The sequence below is a fragment of the Hypomesus nipponensis genome, chromosome 1 (assembly GCF_054491055.1).
Source record: "Hypomesus nipponensis isolate SF chromosome 1, ASM5449105v1, whole genome shotgun sequence".
Taxonomy (NCBI): Eukaryota; Metazoa; Chordata; class Actinopteri; order Osmeriformes; family Osmeridae; genus Hypomesus; species Hypomesus nipponensis.
In genome coordinates, this window is record NC_140361.1 from 13390259 (window position 1) to 13405000 (window position 14742).

General features: G+C 49.3%; 1 protein-coding gene across 2 annotated transcripts in view; it reads right to left on the reverse strand.

Annotated features, from left to right (window-relative positions):
* LOC146302659 (transcription factor COE1-like) overlaps window positions 1-14742 on the reverse strand; it is a 54524-nt gene that overhangs the window by 20343 nt on the left and 19439 nt on the right. For both annotated transcript variants that reach the window (XM_084695809.1, XM_084695800.1), the window contains exons 7-8: window positions 2512-2593; window positions 2232-2373 (exon numbers count right to left, since the gene is read on the reverse strand). In XM_084695809.1, coding sequence (XP_084551935.1) covers window positions 2232-2373; window positions 2512-2593 — 224 coding nt within the window. The remainder of the gene's footprint in view (window positions 1-2231; window positions 2374-2511; window positions 2594-14742) is intronic.

Here is a 14742-nt window from a genome sequence, read left to right on the forward strand (position 1 = left end):
AGAGAGAGAGAGAGAGAGAGAGAGAGAGAGAGAGAGAGAGAGAGAGAGAGAGAGGAGATGATAATCCATGAAGGACTGAAAAAGAGAGAGCAGAACCACCCCCCCTCTCCTAGTTTTCTCGGGAATAATGAGAGTCAGAAATGAGAGATAAAGAATAAGGGATGGATGGGAGAAGAATAGAAAATGTAAACTGGATATGTCCGAGGGTCACTGAGAGCATGCTAACCCCCAATTATATTTGCTGTAATACCATAACTTATCTTGTGTAATATAAGACCTTGCTGTGCTAATACTGTTTTTAGATTAGTGGGTGGCATGATTGAAGAAAAAGGAGTACTGAAAAACAACATAAATACAGGCTAAATCACACTCTTTTACAGCTATGCAGCTTATCAGACATGTTGTAATTCTCCAAAGCAGGGTAATCCACTTTAGAGCAGAGCTGACTTTCTCCCCTCCAGCATAGCCTCTGTCCTCTCCCTGTCTACCTCCTCCTGCTGACACACACACACATGCAATACACACGCACACACACACACACACCAACAGGCTGGAATGATATTTAGCGCCCTGAAAGGACTGCGGAGATCAACGCTAGCAGTGCACCAATCTGTGGCGCTAATCTTGGCCTAAGACACCTCTTTTCCCCCGCCGCTGATATAGTGTACCGTGTGTGTGTGTGTGTATATGTTTGTGTGTGTGTGCATGGATTAACCAGATGGTGGAACGAGAATCCATGTGATAGGATTATAGTTTGGGGTGTTTCTTTGAACCATCTGTTCAAGCCCAGCGATGCTCGTTTCGTACTGCCTGAAACGAGACCCTCGAGTGGTGAAGCACACACACACACACACACACTCACACAGCTAACAGCACTTCTTTCCCCCTTCTTTCCTCTCGGTCACTTTCCACCTCCTTTGCTTTTCACCCAGGTGTGTCGCTCCCCTCTCTTCCACCTCATTCCCCCTCATCTCAGCTCCCTGACCACCCTCCAACACACTCCTCCTCCCTTTCACCCTCTCTGCCATCACCTCCCGACCCCCCCCCCTCCCCCGACCCCCCGCCCCCCCCCAACAACAACTCTTCCCCTCTGCCCTATGTTCAATTCTACTATTATTTTATTCTCTACAAAAGACAGTAGACACTATTTGAAGACAAAAACGAAGTCTAAGAAGAAAAAAAAACGGACAAATTCATGATGTCAACGGGGAACATCTGCTTTGTTGCTCTACTCCTCCTCCAGCTCCTAAATCTCCTAATCTCACTGACGTCCAATATGGACCAATATGCTTCCTGAACTTCACTAATCATCTCTAGGACCGGGCACAAGGCGTCCACCTCACCCCAAGAGAACGCTGCTAAGAACGATTTAACCATTATGTTCAATTCTAATGTAATCTACTGTATGGCCTCCTGAAACGCAAATCCCATCTTAGTTTTATCATTATCATCCCGAGGTTTTTTCTTAGGAAAAAAAAATATGTTTCTCTTATTTAATGTTCGGGAAACAGAAATGAGAAAATAACTGGATTAGGGTCTCAGAAATCAGCACAGGCCCTAAATCACAGGCGCATGTCATTATAAGGTATTAAAGGTTCGGCCCTGTGTGTGTCTGTGTCTACGGAATGTCTGCGTGTCTATGCGTGTGTCTTTGTGTGTGCGTATGAGTTGGTGTGTGTGTGTGTTTGTGTATGCATTTGTGTGCGTGTGTGTGATGACCTGAGGGCTGTAAATGGGGATGGATGGAAGCCGGAGGATCAGGGGGTCTCATAGGAAATAAAGCGAGTGTTGGCTCTAAGCTGAACAGACCTCATGAAGACACAGGGTCCTTGCGAGCGAGCGAGTGTGCTGTGAGAGCCAGGGGCCGCTCTGGAGGGAACCGCCCACCAGGGAGCACCAGACTCACTCGCTGCTCCTCCTCTTCACTCGCTGCAGAAGTTACACTGCCAAACTATGCTCCAATCCGCAACCCAGCTCCAGCAGGATGACAAAAGGAAGGAGGGAGGAAGGAGATGGGGAAAGGAGAGACGGGATGGAGGGGGAAACGAGAGCATGTGCGGAGGATAGAGGATGGATAGAGAGGTGGGAGGATGAGAACGCGAGGAGAAAGAGAGGGATTGGGGGGGGGAGAGGCGGAGAAAAAGAGGGATGGAGGGGTTTTGTTTGGGGTGAGAGGGACGAGTGCCGAGTGCAGAGGAGAGAGAGGAGAGGAGGGGGTGCGCAAGGCTCACCGTGTTCCAGGTACGAGGGAGTTCCCTCGGACGGGTCCAGCCTGCGAGCGCGGCGGCCATGTTTGGAGTTGTTGTGGACGAACATGTTGTCGGAGACGGCCAGGACATGACCATCCACACTCACCGTGGTCGACACCACCACCTGAGGGGGGCGAAATGAAGAGGTGAGACATGGACTTGCACACAGCCAGGAAGTGAGGTCATAAGAAATCCATTAGCACAGTAGATTGTGATATGGGGTCTGGGGTATAGAGGGTGGGGTACAGGGTTCCACTCTCACCTGGAAACGCCTCATGTCCCGTGGGTTCCCTGCGTTCTTCAGACAGTTCTGGTTGCACTTCAAGAAGAACTTGAGGAAGAACCTGCAGAGACAACGAGAGAATCGTATGAGTGGAACCGTGCGTGTCGGAGAAGAGCGTCAGTGTGAACCCATCCAGGCGCAAACACATCCGTCGCTTTCATCCAGGAACTTCTGCAGCTTTTCCGTTTGTTTCAGGAGCTCCTGAATTCGATCACATTGAATTTGGGTGGTTCAGGGAGTAGTTCCATCAAAACACACAAACACACACACACACACATACACCAACGCGTAGCTAACTACGGTGCAATGTGATGTTGCCATCGTTGCAGCTCTCAATCTCAGTATGGGAAAAAACCACATCAACAGCACCTGCCATGAATCTTTAATGGGCTGCGATGGCAAGTATGGCCAGTGCCATTCATTTTTAATGAAGGAGAGAGAGAGGGAGGGAGGGAGGGAGGCGAAGGACTGAAAATGGGGGTTGGAGAAAGCGAATGATAACTGACAACTTATTTCCTAACCTGCCAGCCCAGTTGTTAGTCCTTCAACTAGAACCCCGCCTCCATGATCTGCCCTTTACCACCTCTCTCGCTCTTTACATCCAACCCTCTCGCCCTTCCTTGCTCTGCATTGGACAGACCATATCCAAACAACAGTAAAAAGCATATAACCCAACAACAACAAAAATCCTTAGAAAGGAAAAATAAACTCTCATATTTTCAACTCCCCTCCTTCCTCCCTTTGAGGGAGCGCGAAGAAGTGCTGATGGTTGAGAAACTACTTAGAGCACATATCTCCACCCAGGAGAAAGGAGAATCACTCCTTTGCTCAGCTTTCTTTTCATGTGTCTTATTTTCTTCCCTGCGTTCATTTGTTATGGCGAGGATTCTGCAATGGGCAGCGCGTTTGGAGCCAACTGCAACACTCCCTCTCACAGACACACACACACACACACACACACACACACACACTTGGACCTGTGTCAACAGAGAGAAGACTAACAACGTGGACACTATCTTCTCAAAGTGAGGGAAGGGAGCGAGACAAAGGGAGAACATGGCTCTCAGAGCAGACCCCATGCTGCACATGCATGCACGCAAGCGCAAGAACTGCTTCATTTTTCCTGTCAGAGCGCGATTAAGACCGAGGATCCGACCGATCCGTCTCTTTTCTTCTGATTTTAAGAAGCAAACAGAAGAGAAAGACAGAGAGAGGGAGACAGAGAGTGAGGGAGAAGGAGAGAGAGACCACCATCCTGTATATTTCAGGAGCTGTAGGCCTCTATCTCAATAATTCATGAGAATCAGAGATGGGATTTCCCCCCCCCCCCCCCCCGTCCTGGTGCTATCACTGGCCCTGGACCCCACAGTGTGGTGGGGAGAGTGAGGGTCTCCCCTTCCTGGTTATCTAGCCTGAGGTCACGTTAACTGACAGCCAGGCCTCCTCCAGGGTTACATTCTCTCCTCTCTCCTCTCTCCTCCCTAATGTTTAAATCATCTGCCATGCGCCTCTCCTCTCTCCTTCTCTGATAGGGGGGAAGGGGGCGAGGGGGGCAGCAGAGGGAGGTTACCAGAGCAGGAAGTGGAGTTGTCAAAGGGTTAAAATGGACGGGTTAAGTCTTGATTTGAGAATAGAGTTGTCGGAGAGAGAGAAATTGAGAGAAGGAGTAAGAAAGTAGAGGTGGAAGAAACCCGAAGGAATGCAGTTGTGAAAAAAAATCCTCATTTTGAGTGAAAGTCCTTGATAATGTTGTATCCCAGTGACTGCTAGCTTTTCCAGAGAGCGACATACACTGTGCTGTTCTTCCTCATAGACACCCTGGGCGGTCAGTGTCTCTTGCCCTTCTCTCTCTCTCCTGCCTGGGTGATATGATTCATTATTTACGTGACATTAGTTGTCTGGGGCCAGTGGAGTGAAAACAGGACAAAACTGTAGCATGTTGCCTCTCTGCCAGCTAGGTTGTCTCTCCCTGACGGCCGGAAAGAGAGAGAGAGCAAGCATGTAGTTTACATGCAGAGAGACAGGTTCCTACCACACCTGAGCTTTTGTGTTATATTGTGTCTGTTTTCCAGTGTCCCCCCCTTACCTCTTCTCTCCCCCCCCCCCCCCTCTCTCTCTCTCTCTCTCTCTCTCTCTCTCTCTCTCTCTCTCTCTCTCTCTCTCTCTCTCTCTCTCTCTCTCTCTCTCTCTCTCTCTCTCTCTCTCTCTCTCTCTCTCTCTCCTCCCTCTCTCTCTCTCTTCTCTCTCTCTCTGAATCTTCCTCTCTTTCTTTCTGTCTTTCTTTCTTTCTCTCTCCTTCTGTCTATCTGTCTGTCTCTTTCCATGTCTGTCTCTCCCTCTCTTCCTTTCTAATGTTCTCCTCTGCCGAGTCGACAACATGTACATGCCTTCAGTGTATACAACTCAATCATTCAATTCCATTCAATCAAGCGTTTATTGGCAGAACGATAAATGATAATTGAATGATGTTGCCAAAGCAATATGTGTAGTGTGCTAAGCCCCAACACTTACCCTTGCATGTGGTCCAAACCAGGCCCTACCCTTAAAGCCTTTACACAAAACAATGATACTGTTCCAACACAGTAGTTCAAACATTTGTCCAACAATGAATATAGATGGCGACACGACACACACTCTCTGACTCTTTATCTAAATTGTTCTCACCTTCAATCTCTCTTTCTCATTCTTGCTCTCCTCTCAAGCTTCCTCTCACTCTTATTCCGGCTCGCTCACTCTCAATCTCCCTCTCTCAAACTCTCTTACTTACTCTCAATCTTGCTCACACTTTCTCTTCCTCTCTCTCTCTCTCTCTCTCTCTCTCTCTCTCTCTGTCTCTCTCTCTCTCTCTCTCTGCAGTCCTCTAATTCTGGAGGCTTCTGGAGGTCTTTTCATTAGCGTCAGAGCGCCCTGGGCAGGGTGGGCTGTGTGTGCGCAGCTGGAGGTATTAACATTACAAATGGCCACTCTTTCCTCCCCTCATGGATTCAATAAAAATCACAACGTTTCTCTCTTTCTAATAATAACCAATAAAAACAAATGTGTTGGAGGAAGTGAGTATGTGCAAATGACTGCACGGCCGCTCTGAGCTTCGCGCGGGGGGGGGAAATTTAGCAAAAGTACAGCGTCCCCCCCTATCCCCCTACCCCCCGCCCTCCCCGACCGCCCCTCCCACCCCACAGCCGTAGCCGTAACAACTTAACAATCTTGCCCTCAACGAACGCTCATCGAATTACAGGAGAATCATTCGTCACTTTGGCGCAATTAAACACACAATCACCGTCCTCCTCCCAAAAGTAAACAAGAAAAAGCAATAACAGCACAACTTTTAACACTGCCCCATAGCCATCATATCGTTATTGCTCTTATTATATTATGGTGTTCATAAAAGTCCCACTTATTTCAGCGGACCTCTAACTGATGTTTGATCACGAGTTAAGAGCTCAATTTTTTATGCTGCAAACATGATTATCTTCTCCTCAACACTATTGCGTCATCCCCTCCTTTCTCACTTTTTTTGATCTGTCCATCACGCCATCCTCTCACTAAGTTCTGCTACATAATCTCCCCATCTTTTCACGTCCCTCTGTTGTGTGTCAGGTTCACTCTGTCTCGCTCTCGCTCTCACTTTCTCTGTCCTGCCTCTATCTCTCTCTCTCTATCGTTCGCTCTCTCTCTCTCTCTCTCTCTCTCTCTCTCTCTCTCTCTCTCTCTCTCTCTCTCTCTCTCTGTTTTGGCTCAGCGGGTGACATGTTGTAAAAATGGCTGTGGGTGCAGTAATAACTCACCTCCCTCCCCTTTCTCTCACTCCCTCCCACCCCTCTGGCGTCCCTGTTTCATTATTCACACGTTACCAGCCCCCCCCCCCCACCCCAACCCCACCTTTCTCTTTCTCTCTCTCTTTCTCTCCATCCCTCTCTGACTCTTTCTCTCTCCCGCCACCCAGATGATCGTGGCTACAAAGGCCCAGTGTCTTGACTCCTAATATGGTCCATGAGGTGTGTAATTCACCGTGCTCACTCTGTGGGGGAGGCGTGTGTGTGTGTGTTGTGGCATTAGTCTCGGAGGTTAACAAAGCGACACGACACCACTTCCCCCTGCCTGTTACTACGGCGATGGAGCACGCGGAGCAGGGCCAGACAGACGATGGGAGACACACACACGCGAACGCACACACACACACACACAGTAGCGTCAATAGACCCTTCAACGCGGGTCAAGACGAAGGAAGTTCCTCTCCCCTTGTGCATCCTCCATCTGCTGCTCCTTCTCTCATCCCTCCTCCTCCCCTCCTCTCATTCTTTAACACATTCCCTCTCTCCTGGCTGGCTTTCAGCCATGCCTCACTGACACTTCATCCAAGAGGCTGACTGGCTTGTTTCCGTGGTGACCTGTCTCCTTTCCTGGAGTATATATTCAAGCACGAAGGCAAACACGAACACACACACACACGAATACACACACACACACACTAATTTAGGGAGATTTATGAGTGGGGCCCTGTACCGGGAGCTAGGAGCCATGCTGGCTGACCCCAGGGGTGTGGGGGGGCTGTGAAGGGGGGCAAGGCACAACTCGGATGGAGGGGGGGGGGGGTGGGGGCACACATTAACAATCCAGACCCTGCTCTGTCTCTGGGCATGGGTCTCGGACGCTAGGCCACGTTAGCTCAGGAAAGGAGACAGGATCCTGCTGCTTCCCCCACAAACACACACACTCTCACACACTGTCTCATAGCAACTGGGAGGCAACATGCAACTGTGGAGAAACACACATACACACACACACACACAAGCCTAAAACACCCAAAACACAAACATACCACTTGTTCAATCAGCAAGACACTGCTCAAAGTAATGGTGTACCTCTCTATATTGGCCGCATGTCTATCTTAAGTGCCATCATTTATTCAACTTCAACATCTCACCGTGTTGAAATATTCATCCCTGCCATGCTCTTTTCCTCCTCCTCTATCTCTCCTAGGTCTGTGTTTGTGTGTCTGTCTGTCTGTGTGTGTCATGTCGGCAGATAGAGCCCAGTCGTTAAATATTTCTCAGAACAAATGGACCCAGGAGTGGTGGGGGTTGAGGACGGTGGGTCGGGGGGAGGGGGGGTGGAGCTCTCAGACCTCCTCCCCGCTCAGGGTAAGCCCCCACTGGGGAGAGCGAGGCCCTGAGCCACCCCTGAACTGAGCTGGATCACCCAGCCTGGGGACAGGAGTCCCAGAGACACTTAACCAATTGTGTTTCATCCATTTCATCTAAAGAGGATCATTCAAAATTCAACTGTGGAAGCAGCCTTGTGAATGGCTGAGGATATCTCAGGAGCTGAGCCGAACTACAACCACACGCACACACACACAAACACACACACACAAACAGAGGGTGGAGCCACGGAGGTGGGGGCGTCAAAACAACTTGTTTCACAGGAACATCACAACCTGTAGCCTGCCACTCAAACACGGGGACTGAATAAAACCAAACCTTCAATTGTGTGCGTGTGTGCGTGTGTGCGTGTGTGCGTGTGTGTGTGCGCACGCCTGTGTTCCCCCAGTAAGCCATGATGAATAAGAGGCTGTCTGGGTGATAGACAAGCTTGGCAGGCACTGCTGATTGAAACACTTCCCTTGTCGAGCCTGCCTCATTAATCTGACTGGGACAGAGAGAGACAGAGAGACAGAGAGACAGAGAGACAGAGAGAGAGAGAGAGAGAGAGAGAGAGAGAGAGAGAGAGAGAGAGAGAGAGAGAGAGAGAGAGAGAGAGAGAGAGAGAGAGAGAGCAGACCTTTGGCCAAGGGAGATAATGGAGGGGTCTGGTCCTCCACAATAGGGGCCTCAGCCTGGCCCAGTCCTGCCCCATACTCCACTCACCCGCCCCCCCCCCCCCCCCCTTCCTCACAGGAATGACCAGTGAATAATGACCCTGTCATCAACCCAGCCAGGCTCCATAGCCTAAGTGTGTGTGTGTGTGTGCGTTTGTATGTGTGTGCATGTGTGTGTGTGTGTGTGTGTGCGTGCATGTGTGTGTGTGCGAGTGTGTGTGTGTGTGTGATTACTCTGCGAACCATGCTGACTGATGTATATTATTTGAATAATGTTAATTTAAGCAGACTAAACCCAATTTATAATGCAATGTCTAAATTTAGCTTGATAAAGAGCAGTGTGTCTGCTTGGGGCCAGTGCCATATATTGTGGGGATGAATGTACCGATTCAAAAGTTCTTTCTTTCAGTTCCATTTAAGTACGGCACTAAATCAAAACAACGTGTTGTTATCCACGGCCTCAAGGTTATGTTTTAAAAAACAAATAGGATTATAAATAAGAAATTAAATAAGATTTGAGAGCTAAAAAGCAATACTTGGCTGTACTTCAGATGGGATGTTATGTTTCCTGCGTAGTTCGGTCAGAAGGAGAGAGAACGGGAGAAAGAGAGAGAGAAAGATACAGAAGGACTGAGATATGTTCATGTGATGAGAAAGGATGGGAGGATGAAAGAAAGCAGGAGTGAGCACTCTTTCTCTCACACACTTTCTCTCTTCTGCACTCTCTCTCTCTCTCTCTCTCTCTCTCTCTCTCTCTCTCTCTCTCTCTCTCTCTCTCTCTCTCTCTCTCTCTCTCTCTCTCTCTCTCTCTCTCTCTCTCTCTCTCTCTCTCGCTGTCTGTCTGTCTGTCTCTCTCTCTCTCTTTCCCTCCTCTCTCTCTCGTCTCCCCTACTCTCTCTCTATCTCTCTCTATCTCTCTCTCTATCTCTCTCTCTGCTTCTAAGAAATTGCTAGATCCCTCACCTGCACATGCCCAGCCAGCTACATATGGCCCACCAATCACAAAATAAGGAATCATGCATACATTAGCATGGCTAATGAACAACCCTCTCCATTTAATATGCAAATTCCCTGAAACATTACTGAATGCCGTCTGTTCTAAATGAATAAATTTGAATTGCAATTAGAATAATCCTTTATAATTAATGAAAACTGTCAATTTTGGTTCATAAGTAATTTGATTAGAGTGGTGATGGGACACTTATGAAGTTCAGTTGGCTGGTGTTGGTGGGAACACAAGGGTATACATACACACACACACAGACATACCAACTCACACACTAACATGCATGCACACACACACACTCACTCACTTATTCACTTGCACACACACACACAACCGGGAGGACCAACAGCACGACAGTAGCTGCATTATTGATGAAGATGATTAATAAAGTGATGAAGATGCTTGTCACACGCCAGACAACCTCTTCCTCATCCGTCTACTTTCACAAAGACACCACGCTTCCATCACTCGCTTTCTCCTTTAGACAGAGAGAGAGAAAAGAGAGAGAGAGAGAGGGGGGGGACACACACGCAGGGCTTCCCTGGTGTGTGTGTGTACATGCCTGTGCATGTGTGTGTGGGTGTGTGGGTGTGTGAGTTTGTGTGTGTCAAAAGGAAACCCAGGCTACTGTGTCTGTTTGTTTGGCCATAGTGATGATGTGAAGAAATGTCACATACCCACACAGTAGGTCCTGAGGAAGCAAGGAAGGAGAAAAGGAAGGATGTGAGAGAGGAAGACAGCAAGGAAGGAAGGATTAAAGGAGGGAAGGAGGGAAGGATGGAATGGAGAAAAGAAAGATGTACGGAACAAGAGAAGGGAGGACAGAACGAAGGCAGGGAGGGCATGGAACAGTGTAACAGTGTCACACACACACACACACACACACACCATGTTACGCAACAACCTAATTATACACAACACTAATGGATATGGTGACATGTAAAGAGAAACAGCTGAGTGTGTTTGTGTCTGTGTGTGTGTGTGTGTGTGTGTGTGTGCGCGCGTGTGTGTGTGTATGTGTGGTGACCTTTGTAACTAAAGTCTATGGGGGAGGGACAGTATTGAGATGGGGGTGGGCTGTGTTGTCAAATTAAATCCCTTCCCAACAATTAGAGCTGTTTCTGTGTGTGTTGCATGCTGGGACTGCGGCGCATAATGGTGCAATTTACATTAAAGTCCCTCAAATTGAGTTTGAGCGTGTGTGTCTCTGTGTGAGCATGCGTGTGTGTTTGCATGCACACGTGTGTGAACATGTGTGTATATGCATGTGTGTGTGTGTGTAGGGCTCCAACTCAGTAATAATGGTCTACATACACCACACAGCCCCACAAGCTAATTAGTTAAATCACTGGGAAAATATCAGCTTGCTAATTAATGGGTATTATGGCATTTCAGAAGTCAGTGCTCTAATTAGCACAGAATGTAGGCTTGAATTTCAACGCTGCCAGATTAGCCCATCTATCTGTCTGTCTATCTAACTCCTCACGCTCAACCTCTAAACACCTATACATACTCACCCTGCATTACATCTCTCTCTCTCCCTCTCTCCCTCTCTCTCTCTCTCACACACACACACTGACATTCTCCCTAAAACAAAGTAAGCCAAATAGCATGCTACATCAGTGATCGTCTGATATTACGGCTCAACACTAAGAGCGTCTGACTCACCTAAACTCAGATGAATAATAATAATTACTCTTCCAGTTGTGAGAGAGTGACCCAATATGACTCCATTAGTGAGTATTGTCAACCATCACCATTATTTGTGCACATATCTCTCTCTCTCTATCTGTCTGATATAACAAGTGCAATCAAACCGACATCCTGCGGCGCACTAAGCCCCTCTGTTTGACACCCTGTGACCCTCACCAAAACCATTTGTTTTTTCTGTGGGTCGATCTCTCCTCAACCAATCAGCGACTAACGAAATATGACTGCATTCAAATGTCATGAGACGTGAAAAGGCTGATCTCAGATCAACCCAACGTGTAATTTAGACGGACAGTGACCCCCCTCGAACCACACCCCCTTTCCCCCTTACCGCATCACACCACTGCAAACAGAGACCCCAATTCTGCCCCCAGACAGCCCTCCACCCCCACCTCCACCGCCCTTCAGGCACACTCCCTGAGTGACAGTCTCAGCCAGGCATTGATTGACAGCTGGTGACCCCCCCCCCCCCCCACCCCCCACCCCCACTCCGCCCCTCTGCAGCGGTCTGTGCGTCCCTGATAGCCTGTGGGCTTTTTCTCTAAACATGGAACCCCTGGCACACACACACACACAGACACACTTACCCCCCCCACACACACACACTCACCGACACACACATCACTCTGTGTCAGCTTTGTGAATGGGCCCATTTTGACTTCACCCTCATAAAGTCAGACCCCCCTTGGTGAGGCTGGATCTGTATCCTGCTCCTTACTTTCTCTCTTTCTCTCTCTCCCACACACACACACACACACACACGCATAATACACTTATGCCTACTCTTTCTCACACACCCTAATGCTCACGGGCACAGGAAAACAGCAGCTTTAAATTCAGTGCTAATAGGCACCACCTCACAGGAGCCTGGCATAAATACATCAACACAAACACACACACACACACATGCGCACGCACACACACAACACTAAGATGGTCAAAACACGCAGTAACTGCCAGGACCTCGGGCCTAATCTCACACACTTAGCTAGTCCACCTGGTTAATGTTAAGACGGCAGTTATAGTCAATTACACTCCCATATAACACGTAACCCTCCACCCTGCCCCTTCAAGCAGGATAATTGGAAACAGGCCCTCCATGCATGGGGTCTAGCCAGGGACAGAGTCAGCCTCCCTCCCTTGGACCTCCGCCTAACCTGCCCCAATCTCCCCCCCAGCTCCCCCTTTGCCCTCACCCAGTGGGGAGGAGGGTATAAAAGTATACATGTATAAAGATAGACAGAGAGAAAGAGAGAGAGGGTTGAGTAGGAGGAAGGGAAAGCAAGTGGAATGGGGAGGTAACGAGAGAGAGAGAGAGAGAGAGAGAGAGAGAGAGAGAGAGAGAGAGAGAGAGAGAGAGAGAGAGAGAGAGAGAGAGAGAGAGAGAGGGGGGGGGGATACAGAGAGGAACAGAGGGAAAGGGAGAGGGAGAGAGATTTGGGTCAGGTGCATGAAGGAGGAGCAGGTGAGGATGGAGGGACGGGAGGAATGAGAAGAGGGGCGAGGACCTCTTTGTGTCTGCAGCAGCGTCCAGAGGAGGTGGGTAGAGATGGAGGGATGAGGGGCAGGGGAGGAGGAGGGAGAGTGACAGGTGACATTACCCCGCGTCATGGCTGGAGGGACAGAGGGACAGAGGGCACGATGGTTATCCAAGCAAAGAAAATGTCACCGACCAGACACTGACACACGCACACACACACACGAACACACACACACACAAAGATTCAGGACAAAGGAGTCTGGAGTCTTTGAGAGGGAAAAAGCCTAGCTACTGTAGACAGCGATGAAGAGATTAGAATTTTCCTCAGTAGCCAGCGAGGGAAGGAGGGCAGGACATGAAGAGGAGGAGAGGCCGAAAGAAGAGAGTTTCCTCCACCTCCAAATTCATTTCCCCGAAATGGACTGAAATGACGGGTCCGAGTCCTTGCGCTCGCAGACTAATTCATCCAATCATCCCGCGCTCTTCTCGCTTCCTCTTCCCTCTCCTCTGTTACTGTCTGGGCTCTCTGGGGTTTTCCGTTTCTATAGCCTCGTTTCAGATGTTTATAAAATGTCCGCATAGCTGCTCATTCGACCCCATTGATTTAGGGTTGGTTAAATATTCACGACTGTGGATGCAATTAACATGCTGTTAATGAATAATTGATCGCATCTTAAGCGCCCATAAAACTCATGCATATCAATTATTGAAAGGGAAAATATGAAAGCACAAACACGGCTTGTTTTCGCCTCAATCAGTCTTCAGCTCACTCGCTCAGGTGTGTGTCTGTGGAAGTGTGCGTGGATATGTGTGTGTGTACGAGCTCTCACAAGCATCACCCTGGAGGAACGATGATGCAGTGTGTGTGTGTGCGTGTGTGTGTGTTTCCTCAGCCCTGGAAAGCTCTGGCGTCAGATCTCAGACAGAGCATCTGCTAAATGAAACGGATGTATCATCTCCGTACGGCGCGTCGTAGCGTGAGCAGGAGGCGTCTGCGGCCACACCGGCCTGACGACACCACGGAGCACGCAGCGTGCTTGTCTGAGAGGCCAGTGATGACTTCCTGCCAAATCACCTGCTACACAAGAGCAGGGGCTGTCAGGTGAGCACATGACAGGAGCAAGGCCAGGTGGTCAGGCCTAAACAAGCTATGTTGTCATTTACCAGGAGGCTGCGAGTGTGTGTGTTTGTGGGTGTGTATGTCTGGAGTGTGTGTGTGTGTGTGTGGGGGGGGGGGGTCCCTTTGCATCCATTCCTCACCACACACCCTCACCAAATGGTCCTCGTCACACACACACACACACACCCACACACACACACACACACACACTGGGAGGTTACTGCCCAACAATATTTGATGAGGTACTTGTCCGACCTACTACAAAAATGCCAATGGTAGACTCTGACTGTCAAGTCAAAGCCACATATATTAGCACATCCTCAGGGTGGCTCATATCTCAGTCCTCTGTCTTCACTCTCTGTCATTCGTCCTGCGGCATATTGAAGTATATATATATATATATATATATATATATATATATATATATATATATATATATATATATATATATATATATATATATACTTTTCAAAATATTATTTATTTCATATTTGAAAGCTCGGGGTCAGTCAGCAGTTTTGGTTTCCATCACTTCCTGCTCTGTCATCCCCTCTCAGTCTGACCTCTCCACCCTGCAGCAGGACACTGGAGGTGGGGTCACTCTCCACCCTGCAGCAGGACACTGGAGGTGGGGTCACTCTCCACCCTGCAGCAGGACACTGGAGGTGGGGTCACTCTCCACCCTGCAGCAGGACACTGGAGGTGGGGTCACTCTCCACCCTGCAGCAGGACACTGGAGGTGGGGTCACTCTCCACCCTGCAGCAGGACACTGGAGGTGGGGTCACTCTCCACCCTGCAGCAGGACACTGGAGGTGGGGTCACTCTCCACCCTGCAGCAGGACACTGGAGGTGGGGTCACTCTCCACCCTGCAGCAGGACACTGGAGGTGGGGTCACTCTCCACCCTGCAGCAGGACACTGGAGGTGGGGTCACTCTCCACCCTGCAGCAGGACACTGGAGGTGGGGTCACTCTCCACCCTGCAGCAGGACACTGGAGGTGGGGTCACTCTCCACCCTGCAGCAGGACACTGGAGGTGGGGTCACTTTCCACCCTGCAGCAGGGGTCACTCCTTGT